Source organism: Neophocaena asiaeorientalis, unplaced genomic scaffold (assembly GCF_003031525.2).
Source record: "Neophocaena asiaeorientalis asiaeorientalis breed wild unplaced genomic scaffold, Neophocaena_asiaeorientalis_V1.1 scaffold597, whole genome shotgun sequence".
Taxonomy (NCBI): Eukaryota; Metazoa; Chordata; class Mammalia; order Artiodactyla; family Phocoenidae; genus Neophocaena; species Neophocaena asiaeorientalis.
This window is the reverse complement of record NW_020172664.1, coordinates 2,287,725-2,307,638: the sequence shown is the minus strand read 5'-3', so window position 1 is coordinate 2,307,638 and position 19,914 is coordinate 2,287,725. Positions and strand designations below refer to the sequence as shown.

Below are 19,914 nucleotides of genomic sequence, written 5' to 3'. Positions count from 1 at the left end.
TTTGCCAAGGGCAGGCTTTCAGGGGGACATGTGGGCCAGGAGCCCATCACAGCTTTCACATGTGTGGCTCCCTGTAGGACTGAACAACTGGCAGCCTCTTGGCTCTGTTGACGAGAGCACTAAGAAGGTTTGCTTCCAGTCTCCCCAGGACAATGGTAACCCAAAGGCCTTCAACATTTCTAGCTCTCGCTGGGATCTAGACACACTGGGCTGGGGACTGTATGGGTGGTGAAGGCTGTGCTCTTGGCTGTGGCTATGCTGTGGGAAGGGCAGCGCAATGATACAGGACAAGGGTCAGTTCTCCTCGAAGCCCCCCACTGCCCTATCAAGTGTCATCTGTCCTCAAGACAACTCCTTCTTCAGGCAAAGAGGAGGGACTGACTGCTCATTCTCCTCTCCTAGATACTTTGGAACCCCTGGGACCAATCACCTCAAGGCCAGAGAGAATGCAGCACCTCAAGACCTGGGCACGGGACTGAAACCAGTAGGGCTGCCCAGGGAGAAAATTTGCAAATGGCCAGGCCTGAGAAATAAGATGACTAAGAAAGGAATCCAAGGAGACAGGCCATCAACTTAGAGATCTACCTGTGCTCACAAGCAGAAAGCAGAGGCTCCATAACCACAAACAGGGCAGAAGAAAGCAGAAACCTGACAATTCGAGTCAGACATGGAGCAGACAGAGGCAGGCTGGCCCAAGTGGGTAGCGTGGATGGTTCAAGGCAAACCATACAGAGCCCAGATACCAGCCCTGACAGCTCTGTGTGAAATTATAGAACACTTCCATTGGCTCAGACCAAGGTCCTAAAAGAGCAGCTCCTCTGGAGAAGAAGGACCCCATCAGTCACTCTTGGGAAAATGGCATTCAGTTTACAACACTGATGAAGCACCAGTGCATGCTGGGACCTGCGCCAGGTACTGGGGTACAGCGGGAATGAGACGACCTATTCCTGTCCTCACAGAGGACATAGCAGGAATTGGAGACAGTGCACTAGTGGTTACAGATGCACTGAGCATTGCACAGAAGTCCACTTAGCAAGAAAAAACGTTTTTCGTCGCTTCTCTACTCAGTTCTTTAATGAAGAGAATTGAAAATAGATATCAGATAGAAAACAAACTTATGGTTACTAAAGGGGATAGCACAGGGGGTGGAGACAAATTAGGAGTTTGGGATTAACATATACACACTATTATATATAAATAAAATAGATAAACAGCAAGGACCTACTGTATAGCACAGGGAACTATATTCAATATCTTGTAATAACCTATAGTGGAAAAGAATCTGATAAAAGCAACTGAATCGTTTTGCTGTATACCTGAAACTAACACAACATTGTAAATTAACTATACTTCAATTTTTTTAATGGTTAAAAAATTTTAATTTAAAAAAATAGATGTTAGGGCTTCCCTGAGGGTGCCGTGGTTGAGAGTCCGCCTGCCGACGCAGGGGACAAGGGTTCGTGCCCCTGTCCGGGAAGATCCTGCATGTCATGGAACGGCTGGGCCCGTGATCCATGGCCGCTCAGCCTGCGTGTCCGGAGCCTGTGCTCCACAATGGGAGAGGCCACAACAGTGAGAGGCCCACGTACCGCAAAAAAAAAAAAAATGCCCCATCTCCAAACACAGTCACGTTCTGAGGCTCTGGGGGTTAGGGCTTCAATGTACAAAGGGAGGGGAAGGGACTCAGATCAGCCCTAACAATGAGTAACAAGAAATTGTATTCCTAGATGCACAGGGGATGGATGTTATGACAGGCATCTTGGTGTTAAAGGATGAATTCATGGCAGAAATTGGGAGAAAGGGAAATCCAAGCAGAGTGAATAAAAGAGCAGCATTCATCCTGGAATATCCATCATGACAAAGTCCCTTGAGTCATAGAACCCACGTCACGAGCAGTGTCGCATCCATGCTGATGATCATTCCTCCCGCTCCCACCCAAGCGCACAGCACCAGTCGGCCAGACATCTCTTCAGTGGGTCACCTCTAGTTTATTATATGTACAGCCTACACATTGGTGGAGACCAGAGGTGAGGGCCTCTTCCAGATCACTGAGGAATGTGTTGTCTCATCATCTTCGCACTGATCCATAAAAGAATCCCAACACCAAATTAATACTCTGCAACTGTCCCCATGGTGGACTACTATGCTGTCATTATATTGTGCTAATCCCAATGACAACGGGGTAAGGCTCAAAATATAGTATTAAGTGAAGAGACATGATACAAAGTTGCGTTATAACTTTCATACTGTTAAAAAAAAAAAAAGACTGGAAGACATTTCAAGAAGTTACCCATAACAGTGGTCTCTGAGAATAATGAGACTGACATATCTAGTTTTACAAATTTTCTATAAATTTATGTGAAAAATACATTTAACAAAGTCTTAAACTTCTATCCACAATAGTCACTTTTGCATATGCCCTTTGTTTCCTAGTACAGTGTTACAAAATACTCTGGGTGCTTTAAGTTTCTAATGAAGTTCACTACCAAGACAAAACATGTCCTCTCTTCCATAACAGTTTCCAAGAAATCAGTTTCTGAGTTTTTAAAATGGAATTCAAGACAAGTGTTATAATATTTCCTTGTGTTCACCTATTTACAAAGTACACTTATTCTAGAAAATTTGAAAAATAGAGACAAGCACCTAGGTAAAAGAAAATCACCTAATCTGACTCCACAAACATTTTGGTGACTTACTTTTCTATGTAAAACTGTTTAATGGGAGCAAACTACTTTATAACTTGCTTTTTTACTTATCAATAAATTATAGACATTGCTCCATACATCCATTATTCCTACACATCATTTTTATGACTGCCTACTATACCATTGCATAGCTACATCTTACTTTAGTTAACCAAGTCACCTTTGACGGAAATGTAGGTGGGTTATTTTTTTCTTTCAGTCACAAATTAGACTGTAATGATAAAGCATATGCCCATGATTATTTCCGTAGAATAAATTCCTAGCAGTAAGAATGCTGAATCAAACTCATTTGAGACTTAGGATATATATTGTCTAATTACCCTCCAGAAAGGTATTCATTTACCCTCTCAGGTGCCTATTTTTCTCACCAGTATTGAATATCATAATTTTTAAAAATCTTTTCCAATTTCAATAGGGGCAAAATGACATGTTATTACTTTATGTAAAATACTCTTTGAATGTCTAGATAAATTTTGTTCATTGGTTTGCCTATGTACATTCACTTATTTATCCCCTCAAAAAGCATATTTCGGGCTTCCCTGGTGGCACAGTGGTTGAGAGTCCACCTGCCGATGCAGGGGACACGGGTTCGTGCCCCGGTCCGGGATGATCCCACATGCCGCGGAGCGGCTGGGCCCGTGAGCCATGGCCGCTGAGCCTGCGCGTCCGGAGCCCGTGCTCCGCAACGGGAGAGGCCACATCAGTGAGAGGCCTGCGTACCACAAAAAAACCAAAACAAAACAAAAAGCATATTTCTCCAATGTTCTATACTTGTCTGTTTAGTGTCTATTACATGCAAAGCTCTTTACTACATACCTTTTCACAGTAGGTTATATTTATTTTATGCTACTGACCCTGTACTTTATCTGTCATTCTACCATATTGCTGAGAATTACAGTGAGAATAACTTACTAGCCCATAATTCCTATGGTAACCTCTGGAACTTCCTAATAGATGTGTTATGTCACTAATCCACCAGCTAGCTGGTAACCTTTAGTAATGTTAAGGTTTATATTTTAGCCAATGGTCCCACAGTTTTACCTCCAGAAACACCTGGGTGGATGCCATATGCTCAAGTGATTTATTTACATCTGAATTATCATTTTGTTCTAGAACATTTTGTGCGTGCATCATCATTTGACATGCGCCATCTGGTTTGGCTTGGCAGCTACTGGAATTAAGTGTCCAGCATCTTGTCCGAGACGCCATTGCTGGAGTGCCTCAGAGACACTAGACAAAATCACGTGTGGAAAAAAATGCCACCAAAGGGAATGGAAGTCAAATTTAAGGTTAAAAAAATGAGTAATCATAATATGGAACCTTCCTAAAATCCAATACTGTCTTCATTTACTAATCTGGAGTCAATGGATTTAATTCAGTAATAGGAAAGTCTCTTCAATGCTTAGAGCATATATTAATCAGACTTCTCTCAGGAGAATGGAGCTCCTGCCAGATGGTTCAATAGAGATAAGTTAATACAGGGAACCAGTTATAGAGGTATTGGAAAAATTGAGCAGCTAAACAAAGGACAATGAGATAACGCAGCAATTCACAACAGCAGGGAGTTGTTATACCATATTATCAAAACCCAGAAGCCAGAGCTACAAAGCAGAAACTGGAAACTCAAGACACCCCCTGATGAAATACCCTGGCTTCTCCTTTTCTTTTTTTCTACAGTCTCCCTCCTGGACTCTCCATCTGTGAAATGCAGACAGAAACCAATTGGCAAGGAAGCTTGGGGAAATGCAATCTACAAGGGCAGCCCTGCTGGGATTTAGAGCAGAGCAGAGGAAATAGATATGAGATCTCAGATCAAATAAGCAGTGATGGCCCAGGGCACCAGCAATGAGCTAGTATTTTGCCATGAAGAGGTTACTTCTCTGCTCATGAAAGACTGCCCAGTGCCTCAGTCTCTCCAGATATTCACATTTATTGCTCTTTCAACTCTAGCTTCCCCATGAATAGGTCCCCCACACCAGCGCCAGACCCACTTGTACTTCCCACTCTTAATCTCTGTTTGCACCTTGACCGATGTCACGTTTCATCATCTTTGTCCATAGAGGTTGATCTAGACCCTGACCAGCTTTGAACTCCGTGTGCCTCTGCAAAGGCTGTGGACTTTGAGCCAATATCCGGACTTGTGACCTTTGTCCAATCTCATGGATCTGTCTGCACTTCCCAATTCCAGTTGTTCTTTCCCAAAATCAATGGAGCCATAAATAGAGGTTCAAGTATATTAAAATCATAATGGTAACTAATGTCATGAGTAAAAAATCATCTGTATCTGTCAAATATTGGAGGAGCAAGGAGGGAATATGGGACAGGGTGAGCTAAATCTTCATCTGATGCAGGAGGTTAATATGTAACATTTAAAGGTGATAAATGGAGATGGAATTATATGAGCATATAAATTAGACAGCTGGAAGTAACCAACATAATTTAAAACACAAACAACTAAAAAAGAAATAGGATGGTCGCCTTTGGGCAGTGGGGCTGTAGAGGAAGGTGTAAAACAAGGGTTTTGCTTTTCATTATAAATATTTCTGTATTCTTTGATTTTTTTTAACCATAATAGTTTCTGTACTCAGATTTTGCACTTGCTGGAATACTCTTCCCCCACATATCCACATGGTTGGCTCCCTCAGTTCCTTCGGGCTTTCCCTGAGCACACTATTGAAAATAGTGACGTCCATCTCCCCATTCTGTGTTTTCTTTCCATACCACTTATCACCATTGAACATTCTATATAATTTTCTTATTCATTTTGCTTCTTTTCTGTCTGCCCCAATTACAATGTAATCTTCCTAAGGGCAGGGGCCTTGTTTTGTTCACTGATAAATACCATCACCTAGAACAGTGGCTGGTACTGTTAATTGACTATATGAACAAATTGTGTGTGTGTGTCTGCATGTGTGTGACTACATGAAAAAAAAGTTAATGACCAATAAGTCTTTTAGAAAAATCCTCACTTTTTTTGCCTGTTTGTTTTTACTTTGTTATGTTTCACATTGAGATAGTTCTTGGAGGATTAACTATGCCTGAAATTTTCCAAGTGGGTTACTCTTTTGTACATTTGTCCTTCAAAAGTTCCTCTGAGTTCAACCTAATGAAGCAACAGGGTGGTCCAAGAACAGGGAACTGACATCATTGGGAAAAAGTAAAGGAGATTCGCTGGCAGAACACTTCCTTACCCATGAAGATGAAGATTCCCCAGGGTGCTACCCAAGAAAAGAACCTTTGAAATGAGGGCAAACTCCATTAAGAAAGAATATAACCAAAAGAACATACTGTCTTAATGGGTGGTGGGTTTCGTTTGTTTTCTCAAATTTTTCAGTTATTTAAACCTAGGTCTTCCCTGGTGGCGCAGGGGTTAATAATCCACCTGCCAATGCAGGGAATGCGGGTTTGAACCCTGGTCCGGGAAGATCTCACATGCCGCAGAGCAACTAAGCCCGCACGCCACAACTACTGAAGCCTAGAGCCTATTCTCCGCAGCAAGAGAAGCCACCGCAATGAGAAGCCCACGCGTAGCAATGAAGACCCAACGCAGCCAAAAATAAGTGAATAAAAATAAATAAAATTTTAAAAATAAATCTAAAAAGCTAAAGAATGAAAGGTTAGACAATCTTGTTAAAGTACAGGTCTTTTAGAGAGTCTAAAAACTACACATTTTGAGGACGTTAAATTTGCTGTAACCAGTGTACTCTTACCCAGTTTCTTCTGAAAAGACAAGTAGCTCCTCACAAAGGAATCCACAGGTATTAACAGCAAAAACACCCACTCTCTTCGGTCCCTCGAAGGACTTCACCTGCAAGTTTGCTGCTGAGTCCTCTCACTGGTTCGACTGAATCACTGGCACAGTCAAGTAAATAAGATTCAGAATGCAGAGTTAGAGACCCCGGTCTGGGTTCAAGACCAAGCTCACCACGTACTGTGGTGTAACTGTGGAAAGATCTCCCTGCTCTGAGGACTGGCCCCAAGCTCCTCATCTCTGTGGCAGGTGTAATGGAACCTACTTCACAGGGTTGTAAGGGTTAGATGGGGTAAGGGGCGTAAAATGCTTGCCACAGTGCGTACAGCAGAGTGTCAATAAGAAGCGGGTATTTTTATGATTGTTATCATTTTGGGGGTAGCTACAGTCATTTGTGAAGTTAGAACATGTCTCTCAAAAAACAAATAGGGCGGGCTTCCCTGGTGGCGCAGTGGCTCAGAGTCCGCCTGCCGATGCAGGGGACACAGGTTCGTGCCCCGGTCCGGGAGGATCCCACATGCCGTGGAGCGGCTGGGCGCGTGAGCCATGGCCGCTGAGCCTGCATGTCCCAGAGCCTGTGCTCCGCAACGGGAGAGGCCACGACAGTGAGAGGCCCACGTACCACAAAAAAATAAAATAAAATAAAATAAAATGTTGGATTCTAAATGCGATTTCATACCCATCACCTTACCAATACATTCCTCACAATTGCCAGTCCTTATGACCCTTTAAATACACATGTTTAAGCTTTAATTACATGACTCTTCCAGAAGAGAAGATATACCCTTACCTTTGACACACAAAAATTTTGCCCTGTAGTGGTAGGCTTGTGTTTTGTTGGTAAAACATGTGTTATAGTCGCATATGCTTTGCTGCTAATTCTTATGCTGTGCTCACTAAAATTTTATACTTTAGGATGATTAACAGATCTCTATCTATTGACTAGTATTCTCTGGGTAGTGGTTAGATTTTAAAGTGACCAACATCTAGGTTTGGATTTCATCAGGCTGGCCGAACATTACTCAGAAGTTTGACTTGACCAGAAATTTCTAAAAGGAAAAGACTACTACCTCTCGCTTTCTTTTTCCAGGGGAAATGTGAACAGTTCAGTTTACCAACCAAGTCCCTGACTAGACAAAGGCCCAGGTGCCCTAGAATTAGAGTTTCCAGATAAAATAAGAATGCCCAATTAAATCTGAATTTCAGATAAACAATTTTCAGTACAAGTATGTCCCAAATATTACATCACTATCTGAAACTCAAATTTAATAGGCATCCTATATTTTTATTTGCCAAATCTCGCAACCTACCCAGAGCACAGAGATAACCACTGACCTCACACCCCTCCATCATGGAGTTACCTTCCCTACTAAATTTTGAGTTGCTTGAAGTGGGCCCTGCATGCTTTGGTCCTTGCGCCTAGCACAGCATAGTTGTTTAATGAGTGTGTCAGGAAGGAAGGAAGGTTGGAGGGAAGGGAGGGACGATGGATCAAGTCTTTGAGGACTGAGCAAGGGTCAGACTGTCAGATGGCAACACCAGTGCTGCTGCCCTGAGCCCAGCAGCTGCTTGACCCCAGCTTCTAATCATGTTAACTTGTCCTGATTCCCAGCATCTCTATAGACAAGACAAATAAAGCCAGGTGATCTGAACTGTACAACCCATACACTTCAAGGGTGATAATAAACAGCACTGATACTGGTCCACAGTGCTAAACACTCAATAGGGAATAGAAGGGTCCAGATAGAACTGGAGAAGGGGCCAATGCTGCTTAGTTCCAGGTCATTGTTGCCAACCAAAAGTACCCATTCTCAACATGGCCAGATCATCCAGCTTTTCAAATGAAGCTGGAGATCCACGCGTTTATGTGAACTCTCCTAGTTTTTAATTAAAGACAAATAATTCAAAAATTGTTTTATTAATATTTTATGGCCAAATAAAACACACTTGCAGGCTGAATTTGGCCCCCAGCCCTTGGTTCACATCTCTGGACTTTGTAACTCAAATTTTCTGCAGAGTTGCCAATAAGTTCATAAACTATTTTGATTGAAGTTGCTGCTGTACTAAATAAGTAACTTGAAGGCATCACACCACTTTTGTGGCTATTTAGTTCAATTGGTTTTAAAATAGTGTTGAAGCGATTAAGGACAAAAGAGCAACCATCCTATTTTTATAATAACACATTTCACTCTCAGTCTTGACCAGTCCTCCCACCTACTCATGGCATTGGTTACATCAAGCCAAGAAAGGGGGGGGAAAAAAAAAATATATATATATACACACACACACATAGCTGGTGCAACATAAATCCATCCTAATTCCTGGAGAGCCAACCCAGAGTATGATCTTTGATTATCCTGAAGTCATCTAAGTTGTTACCCTAAAGGTCATAAAGTTTTAAAATATTTAAACTGCTCCAATGAACCATTTTCAGATCTAAAAAAATGTTTTCATATTGTCCTATGCTTTCATTATGGTTTTAATTCTTCTATTGCCTATTTTATAACTTTAAACATACTTTTCATAGTATCTTTCAGCTTGTTGATCTCAAATATAACACCAATTCTCTTGCTTGGTCTGTCGACTCTCCCTCATGGAGTATTTCTTCCTTATGTGTTTGTGTTTTCTCCTGTGAGCACATTTTCAGCAGGGATTTTTTTGCGGGGGTGGAGAGATGCCTATGGAAATCCCACGTATCCTGTTACAGAAGTGTTGCTACAGGGAAATTTGGTATTTTCTTCTACAAATTACACTGAGTTACGTTTCCGTTGTGGAGCACAAGCTCTGGACGCGCAGGCTCAGCGGCCATGGCTCACGGGTCCAGCCGCTCCGCGGCATGTGGTATCTTCCCGAACCAGGGCTGGAACCCGTGTCCCCTGCATCAGCAGGCGGACTCTCAACCGCTGCGCCACCAGGGAAGCCCTGAGTTGCCTTTTTAATGTTCTCTCTTGGATCGAAGATTCTGGGACTACTTGGGTAAATATAAATTTGAACGCCACCTACACAACTCGCATGCCTGGGTCTCTGATTTCTCAAAGGCATAGAAATGCTTTAGATCACTTCCCTAAGTGAGCAAACTGTTTCTAGTCCTATTTTACTAAAGGTGCAGCCCTGGAAGCGTTCTGTCTCTAAGGAGAGCTCTCAGATTTAGTTTCATCTCTTACGAAAGCCCAAGGCCACACCTCTGTCCTCAAATGAACATAAATATTAAGCCCCCAGTGACTAGTCCCTTTGGTCTATTTCCAGAGTAATATCTTTCTGAGCCATAGAAGCACCAGATCTCAAAGTCACACATCTGGCTTCACATTTCCTCATTGGTTTTGGCTCCCAGGGAATTCTCTTTCTTCATTTTGAGCTCGGGTATTGCATTTAAATTTTTTGTTTCAATATTTTGTCCTGCATTTACACGTGCTTGGAATGAGGAAAGAAGATAATATGGGCTATCTCAGTAAGCCATATCCCCAGAACCCAGAAAATATATTTTTATAAAGTTTTCTATTAAATGGAAAGCATACATTATCTTGGCAAAATTCTTATCAGAAAATGTTGTTTCCATTTCCCAAATAACTTTGGTTCATTTCCCCAGCTGAAATTTCTTTTTTGAAAGTAAGTAGTGGAGCCAAAATTGGCCATATGTTGTATATAAAATTTTATAAACTGCCTTCTTGATGTATTGTTTTTATCTTAAAACATTAGATAATTACCATTTCCTGTATCATTAAAAATTCATTCAAAAACCCCTGATTTTTAGGACCTGTGTATTATTTCACTGCATATCATAAGTTGTTTAACAATTACTCTATATTGAACTTGGACATATTTTCCAATGTTTTATATAAATGATACTATGATGATTATCATCCTATTTAAATATTTGTTCACATGTTTTTATTATTTCCTTAAGATATATTCATAGAAATGTCTTTACTGGGGAGTTGCATTAACTCATTCAAGTCTGTGTACTACATGGGAAATGATTGTTTAAATTGTATCACTGCCAAGAACCGAACTGGCTAATGTGCCAGCAGGAAGAGAATGATTAGCAACTACCCTCCAGTAAACCGCAATTTCATAAGATTATTGTTTGTTTTACGAAAAGTTGTCTCTTGATTGCAAGTCGTTAGGAACCAATGATAAAGAAAACCCTAGATGGGTTTCACAAGTGTGTTTAAATTTCACAAGCTTTGCCTATACCACCAGAAAGCCAAATGCAGTTTGCTGCTTTCATGCAATCTCCCAACTTCCTTTTCAAAGACAGCCCTTCATTTCCTGCTCCACGTTTCCAAATGTCATCCGTCTATAAGGATCCAAATCGAATGCCATTACCTTCAGGATCCCACCTTATCAGGAGAAAAAGATGCCTAATGTCACCCTCCTCTGCTCTCCCCCAGCACTTACTATATTCTCACAACATCAAACACTGTCCACTCTGTCTTACAGTCGTTTTGCCCATCTCCCATACTCAGCTATATATGCCTTAAGAACAGGATCTGTTTTTCCCCGTTTTATTGAAAAATAATTGACATATATCAGTGTGTAAATTTAAGGTATACAGCACGATGATATGATTTACATGTACTGTGAAATGATTGCCACAAAAGGTTTAGTTAATATCCATCATCCCATAAAGATAACAATAAAAAGAAAGGAAAAAAAATTCTCCTTGTAATGAGAACACTTAGGATCTACTCTTTTAACAACTTTCCTATATATCATACAGCAGTGTAAACTATAGTCATCATGTTGTACATGACATCACAAGGACTTGTTTATCTTGTAACTGTAAGCTTGTCCTTTTTGACCACCCTCCTCCAATCCCCCCCTCCCCCACCCCACCTCTGATAATCACAAATCTGACCTCCTTTTCTATGAGTTTGGTAACTTTTGTTTTGTTTTGTTTTGTTTAGATTTCACATGTAGGTGAGATCACACAGTATTTGTCTTTCTCTCTCTGACTTATTTCACTTAGTATAATGCCTTCAAGGTCCATCCATGTTGTCGCAAATGGTAGGATTTCCTCGTTTTTTGTGGATAAATAATATTCCACTATTCCACTCACAACTTCTTTATCCACTCTACCAATCAATGGACACGAAATGTTTCCATGTCTTGGCTATTTTAAATAATGCTGCTATGAGTATGGGGGTGCAGTTGTCTTTTTGAGTTAGTGTTTTCGTTGAGGACAGAATCTTTTTTATAATTTATTTTATTGAAGTATAGTTGGTTTACAAGATTGTGTTAATTTCTACTGTACAGCAAAGTGATTCAGTTATACATATATATATTGGGTGGGCCAAAATGTTCGTTCAATTTTTTTCTGTAAGGTGGCTCTAGTAGCACTTAGTTTTCTCTGACTTCATTCGAAACAATTTTGTTAGATTGTATGTGACAGCTGTCATATCAGCATGCATTTTTAAAAAGACATCAAAATTGGTGAATTTTCGTGTAGCCATTTTAATATTGACGATGGAAGAAAAAAGCAACATTTTCGACATATTACGTTTTATTATTTCAAGAAAGGTAAAAACAACTGAAACACACAAAGAGATTTGTGCAGTATATGGAGAAGGTTGCTGTGACTGGTCAAACAAGTCAAAAGTGGTTTGCCAAAAAAAAAAAAAAAAAAAGGGGTTTGCAAAAAAAAAAAAAAAAAAAGTGGTTTGCCAAGTTTCATGCTGGAGATTTCTCACAGGACAATGCTCTACTGTTGGGTAGACCAGTTGAGGTTGATAGCGATCTAATTAAAACAATAATTGAGAACGATCAACGTTATACCACTTGGGAGTTAGCTGACATACTCAAAATATCCAAATCATTTGCACCAGCTTGGTTATGTGAATTGCTTTGATGTTTGGGTTCCACATAAGTTAAGTGAAAAGAAACCTTCTTGACCATATTTCTGTTTGTGATTCTCAACTTAAATGTAACAAAAACTTTCCATTTTTAAAACAAATTTTGACAGGCGATGAAAAGGGGATACCATACAACAATGTTGAACAGAAGAGATCATGGGGCAAGTGAAATGAACCACCACCAGCCACACCAAAGGCCGGTCTTCACCAAAGAAGTTGATGTTGTGTATATGGTGGGATTGGAAGGGAGTCCTCTATTATGAGCTCCTTCCGGAAAGCCAAACAATTAATTCCAACAAGTACTGCTCCCAATTAGACCAACTGAAAGCGTCACTCGACGAAAAGCATCCAGAATCAGTCAACAGAAATGCATAATCTTCCATCAGGATAACACAAGACCGCATGTTTCTTTGATGACCAGGCAAAACTGTTACAGCTTGGCTGGGAAGTTCTGATTCATCCGCCACATTCACCAAACATTGCACCTTCAGATTTCTGTTTATTTCAGTCTTTACAAAATTCTCCCAATAGAAAAAATTTCAATTCTCTGAAAGACTGTAAAAGGCACCTAGGATGGTTCTTTGCTCAAAAAGATAAAAAGTTTGGGGAAGATGGAATTATGAAATTGCCTGAAATATGGCAGAAGGTAGTGGAACAAAAGGGTGAATATGTTGTTCAATAAAGTTCTTGGTGAAAATGAAAAATGTGTCTTTTATTTTTACTTAAAAAACTGAAGGCACTTTTTGGCCCACCCAATACATTCTTTTTCATATTCTTTTCCATTATGTTTATCAGGATATTGAGTATAGTTCTCTGTGCTATACAGTAGGACCTTGTTGTTTATCCATCCTATATATAATAGTTTGCATTTGCTAATCCCAAACTCCCAATCCACCCCCCACCCTCCTCCCCCTTGGCAACTACAACTCTGTTCTCTATGTCTGTGAGTCTGTTTCTGTTTCATAGATATGTTCATTTGTGTCATATTTTAGATTCCACATATAAGTGATATCATATGGTATTTGGAGGACAGAATCTTTGATTAATCTTCACACCCCCCAAAGTACCTAGAACTCTAACTCTGTCTAAGGCATAGGAAAAAGTCAATAAAGAATGCTTGTAGATTTTAATGCACAAATGGTAATAATCCTAACTATATACAATTTCATTAACAACTTAGCAACAATATATAGTTCTACTATTAAAGAGTGAAAAATTCGTTTTTACTCAACTATCTTGAGGAAGTTTTCCTCTCAGAATATAAATACCGCCTTGATAAAAACTACCTAGTAATAGATTTGGAGACATCAAAGCTTAAATAAATCAGTATGATTCAAGCAAAAATAATGTAACATTCAAAAATTCAGTTAAAAAAGTTCAGTTAATATGATTTTTTGCGTCTAACATTGTAACTAATTTAATCTACATGATGGCTGAGAATAAGCCTAATTATAATACAAATAGCAAAGTTAAGTGATTTTTTTTCCTTTTTGAATACTTTTTCCTTTTGAAATTTTAGTAATAATCTTTAACTATTTGAGAAATGAACCTGACCACCAAATGACCATTTCGTACTTTTTTTTCCTGTTAACAGTAAGCTTATAGTGGATGGATAGATAGAAGGATGTATGGATAGATAGATAGATGATAAGCAAATACAGCAACATGTTAACTATATTATTTAAATCAGAGCTTGATAAACTTTTTCTGTAAAGGGTCAGATAGTAAGTATTTAGGCTTTGCAATCCCCATTGCAACGACTCAACTCTGCTGTTATAATACAAAAGCAGCCAGAAACAATACATGAACTAATAGGCATAGCTGTGTTCTGATAAAACTTTATTTACAAAAACAGGCAAGCAACTGGATTTGACCCATGGACTGTAGTTTGCCAACCCCTGATCAAAATGATGCATATATGGATATTCACTATATAATTCTTTCAACTTTTCTGTATCTTTTAAAGATTTTATAATAAAATGTTGGGGGGGAAATATATCTATGGATTATCCAAAGGTTTTAACTACTATGCAAATATTTAAAGATTAAAAGCTTATATATTGTCCCCATGTTTTTGTTTTTATACATGTTCTTTGATACAGCCTTCAGATGGTAAACAATTTAATACCAAATTTTCTGAAATATCCTTAGATTTGGGCATTAAAATCATCCTGAACAGGAATGATTGATCCAAAATGATTGGTCCTTGGTAATAATAAGAAGAAAAATTGCCTCCCTGCTTTTCTCCCCCTCCCCGCCCCAGTGACTTTCTGTGTAGCAATGACTTTCCACTTAATCGTAACCTTTCCTTTCCTGTCAGGGAAGGGGAGGTGGATGTTTTCGTGGCACTATTATTTTGTATACAGTGTATATGCCTTTTTCCAACCTTTTAAAGATGTTCTATTATTTAAAGTTGGCATTATCTAAAGTTGACAGCAGTGACTTTTCACATTATATTATTTCCCTTTGACTATTTCCATCTACATGGTACTTAATATAATCTGACATATTTTCATTTTCTTCACAGTGTGGATTTTTTAAACTACTTTTCCTGACAGTTGTGACACTGGTTATTTAAAACATTAAATGGAGTCTAAATTTGAGGTGTTTATAGTATTAGCTCTGCTAGACAGAACAAGATGACAATCAGGTCATAAGACACCCTTTAGGATCTGTGTAGCCTTTTTATTTTTAATTTATTTTGGGCTGCGTTGGGTCTTTGTTGCTGTGGGTGGGTTTTTCTCTAGTTGCGGTGAGCGGGGACTACTCTTCGTTGCGGTGCGCAGGCTTCTCATTGCAGTGGCTTTTCTTGTTGCAGAGCACAGGCTCTAGGTGCGTGGGCTTCAGTAGTTGTGCTGTGTGGGCTCAGTAGTTGTGGCACAGGGGCTTAGTTGTTCTGTAGCATGTGAGATCTTCCCAGACCAGGGCTTGAACCTGTGTTGCCTGCATTGGCAGGCGGATTCTTTTTTTTTTTTTAATTTATTTATTATTTATTTTTGGCTGTGTTGGGTCTTCGTTTCTGTGTGAGGGCTTTCTCTAGTTGTGGCAAGCGGGGGCCACTCTTCATCACGATGCGCGGGCCTCTCACTATCGCGGCCTCTTTTGTTGCAGAGCACAGGCTCCAGACGCGCAGGCTCAGTAGTTGTGGCTCACGGGCCTAGTTGCTCTGTGGCATGTGGGATCTTCCCAGACCAGGGCTCGAACCCGTGTCCCCTGCATTGGCAGGCGGATTCTTAACACTGTGCCGCCAGGGAAGTTCCCTGTGTGAAAAAATTCTGCGTCATAGTCACTGGCTTAATTCATAATCCAAACCAGCGTTAGGAGGCAATCATAGTGTCTTTTTCCCTGACAGAATTTTTCTTTAGGACTATAAAGCAATTCTGGCCTTAGAGACAACCATTCTCCATAGAAGACAAAAAATGGGAGCAGGGAGGAAAACAGTCTCTGTCATAGAATCATTTCAGCCACCACAATCCCAAGAGCTTCTGAGGAGCCCAGACCTCCTGGGTGCACACACTGCCTGCCTCCCAAAACTGAGGATACCCCCAGCCTTCTCGCCACTTGGCTCTTTTATGGAGACCCCTGGTGTAAGACCCAGTGGATCCCCCCAGAGGACCTGGCCCTCTCCTGTGCTGCAGTCACCTGCACTAAGCGCCCACAGTCACCCACCTTGTTCTAGAGAGTCACCATTTTAAATGAAGAAACTGACTCTGAGAGAAGTTAGATGTCTACCTACACCCTTCCCTCCTACTGGGATGAATCCCCAGTTCTGAACTCTTCTGTTTCTGTCCCATCACCACCATTTCCTGACAAGGTAGCTATCTTGCAAATGCCTCCTTTTTGAAATAGTGCAGAGTATAAACTCTGAAGTCAAGTATATCAGAGTTCAACTCTCATAACTGCCACTTACTAGGTACAGATTTTGATCAGGTTACTTAACCCTGCTGTGCTGGGCTGAAAATGGCTCCTAGGATATGTCTGCACCCTGATACCTGGAACCTGTGAATCTTACCTTATATGGTCAAATTTTTGCAGGTGTGATTAACTAAGGATCTTGAAATGAAGAGATTACCCTGACTATCCAAGTAGGCCCCAAATGCCATCACAAGTGTCCTTAAAGAGAAAGAGGGAGAGTAGATGCCACACATAGACAAAAAAGTGATGTGAAGGTGGCGGTGGAGATTGGAGTGATGTGGCCACAAGCCAAAGGATGCAACAGCAGTTAGAAGCTAGAAGAGACAAGGAACGGATGCTCCCCTGGAGCTTCCAAAAGGAACCAGCCCTGCTAACATCTTGACTGCAGGCCTCTAGCCTCCAGAACTGTGAGAGAATAAATCTCTGTTGTTTCAAGCAACGTACTTTGTGGTAATTTGTTACAGCAGCCGTGAAAAACTAATATACCCGCTAAGCCTCAGTTTCTTCATCTATTAAACAGAAATAACATATACCTTGCTAGGCTGTTTTGATAACAAAAATTAACAAATGCAAAGTACTACCTCAATCTCTGGCATACAGTAGGTATACAGTACATAGCAGCTATTGTTTCTATTATAATTATCTTCATTATTTTTTAATATGAGTAAAAGAGTATAGGCAGCTTATCCTAAACCCGACACTGCTGTTTTAAAAATTAGTCAAACCCAGGAATAAAGACACAGACCTACTAGAGAATGGACTTGAGGATATGGGGAGGGGGAAGGGTAAGCTATGACAAAGTGAGCGAGTAGCATGGACACATATACACTACCAAATGTAAAATAGCTAGTGAGAAGCAGCTGCATAGCACAGGGAGATCAGCTCGGTGCTTTGTGACCACCTAGAGGGGTGGGATAGGGAGGGTGGAAGGAACGGAGATGCAAGAGGGAAGAGATATGGCAACATATGTATATGTATAAATGATTCACTTTGTTATAAAGCAGAAACTAACACACCATTGTAAAGCAATTATACTCCAATAAAGATGTAAAAAAAAAAATTAGTCAAACCAAATACTCAGTATATCATCTTTGTATGGGAAGAGCCGTATATTTATTTATAGTTTTTATCAAAATACTGCCTTTCATCAAAACGCTGTCTTCTATACTGTTGCTATATTATTATGAAGTGCCGGATCTATTCATGCCAATAATTAAATAAGCCATGTTGCATTTTTCCAAGCATTTAATTGTGAATTTTACCATAAATTACATGTTTAAAATGGAAAATAAACAGTTCCAGCTGTTTTGAGGAGAGCAAATCTAAATTCAAATGGCTGAATTCTGGAAGAACTACAGATCTTTTAAGTAAGCCGTAATTTTTTAAAACCGATGTCAACTCTTTCTTATTCAAAACTTTAACATTCACTGATATGTAAGTAGGGGAGAGTGGGAGTTTTACATTATTAAAGACTGCCTCCCCGCACACAGAAGCGTAGTACATAGGGAAGTAATCATTCATTTAACTTATGATTGTTAAGGAACTGTGCTAAGCATTGGAGGATAGAAAGATGAAAAAGACAGAGCCTCTACCTTGGAGGGACTCACAGGACAGTGAAGGACATAGAAATTTAAGCAGATAGATTAAAGTTCAGAGTAATAGTGACGCTAACATTTACCAGGTGTCTCCTATGTGCCAAACACTGTATAACTCTTTACATGAGTTATTTAATTCTCACAACAGCTCTAAGCAGTGAGGTTTTAGCAAGATTAACTCCCTAAAGGTCGTATGGCTAGTTTAAGAAGAGTCTAATTTCTGAGAACTCTGTCCTAACCACTACTACAGAGGCATAAACTACATACTATGAGAACACAGAAAAGAAGAAACTTACTGTGTCTGAAGGAAGTGAGGAGGCTTCATCCCAGAAATACATTTAAGCTGGATCAAAACTGAATGAGAGTTAGGAGGGCTTTTTTAAGGTGAAGAAAAAGTCAAAAGGCACTCCAGAGGGAGAGAAGAACCTGTGCAAAAGTGAAGCATCAAAAAAAGGCTATTTTTTTACGATGGCTGGAGTGCCAATGAGGTTTGGTGGTCAGGAGTAGTATACCGTACACAAATAAGGACATCAAATGATTAAAGTCTTTGGGGAGAGCCAGAATCAGATTTGCATTTTAGAAAGATGCCTGAGGATCCACGTGAAGGATGGAGTGTACAAAAAGAAGTCAAACCTGGAGGCAGAGCCTTCAAGTTCAAGGTGGTAATCAGAACACCACTCACTTAGCAATTTCCATTGGAATAATGAAGCAAGTACCAAAGAAAATACTTTGTATTACTGTTGGAAATCAGAGAAGGATGCCATCCACATATCAGAAGGCATTGTGGCAGAAGAGATGTTTGATCTCACTGACTGGTAGACTCATCTAAAAATGTCTGAAACAGGGGCTTCCCCAGTGGCACAGTGGTTAAGAATCCGCCTGCCAGTGCATGGGACATGGGTTCGAGCCCTGATATGGGAAGATCCCACATGCCGCAGAGCAACTAAGCCTGTGCGCCACAACTAATGAGCCTGTGCTCTAGAGCCCGTGAGCCACAACTACTAAGCTGGCGTGCTGCATCTACTGAAGCCCACGCACCTAGAGCCCATGCTCCACAATAAGAGAAGCCACCACAATGAGAATCCCGCACACCGCAACGAAGAGTAGCCCCCCGCTCACCGCAGCTAGAGAAAGCCGGTGCACAGCAATTAAGACCCAACACAGCCAAAAATAAATAAATTTATTTTTTTTTAAATGTCTGAAACAAATTTGAAGCTCAGTGTGTGTGCACACACACTAAACTTAGACAAAATAGAATTCAATGGAAAATATTTTTTTTAAACAGGAAAAGGGGTAATGTTAGATGTATAAAAGGGAAAATTCAACCAGGAATACAGTCACGAAAGATTATGCACCAAATAAGATAGCATCAAAATAGATAAAACCAAAGCTGCTAGAAGCACAGGGAAAAGTCCAAAGTTGTAACCATAATAGGAGACTTTAACATACTCTCCCTTCTTAATAGATCTAATTAAAAGCAAGCACAGTTAATGTATAAAAATATAATGGGGCTTCCCTGGTGGCGCAGTGGTTGAGAGTCCGCCTGCCGATGCAGGGGACACGGGTTCGAGCCCTGGTCTGGGAAGATCCCACATGCCGCGGAGCAACTGGGCCCGTGAGCCACAACTACTGAGCCTGCGCGTCTGGAGCCTGTGCTCCACAACAAGAGAGGCCACGATAGTGAGAGGCCCGCGCACCGCGATGAAGAGGGGCCCCCGCTTGCCGCAACTAGAGAAAGCCCTCGCACAGAAATGAGGACCCAACACAGCCAAAAATAAATAAAGAATTATTTTAAAAAAAAATATATATATATAATGGAAAGCTTGAGTTAATAATATATATCATACTTTGTATCCCATAAGTTTTAAATTGTTTCACATCCTAGCCAACAAGAAAATCTCCATACATTCCAAAAACTAAAAAGTTGTACAGGCTACATTTCCTAACCACAATGCAATTAATAAAAGGGAAAACAAACAAAAAAGTAGACCATTGGGAATTATTAAACACTATATTAAATAGTTTGGGCCACAAAAGAATATTAAATTGCAATTACAGACTTTTTAGAAAAGTCTAAAAGACTAAAGTCTGGTGTT

The 19,914-nt window shown here is 40.2% G+C and overlaps 1 protein-coding gene across 1 annotated transcript in view; it reads left to right on the top strand.

Annotated features, from left to right (window-relative positions):
* Positions 1–277: 277 nt before the first annotated feature.
* The window catches only part of TNKS2 (tankyrase 2), a 121,466-nt gene continuing 101,829 nt past the window's right edge, over positions 278–19,914 (top strand). Inside the window, 2 exon segments of the mRNA XM_024739546.1 lie at positions 278–484; positions 774–912. Coding sequence (XP_024595314.1) covers positions 278–484; positions 774–912 — 346 coding nt within the window.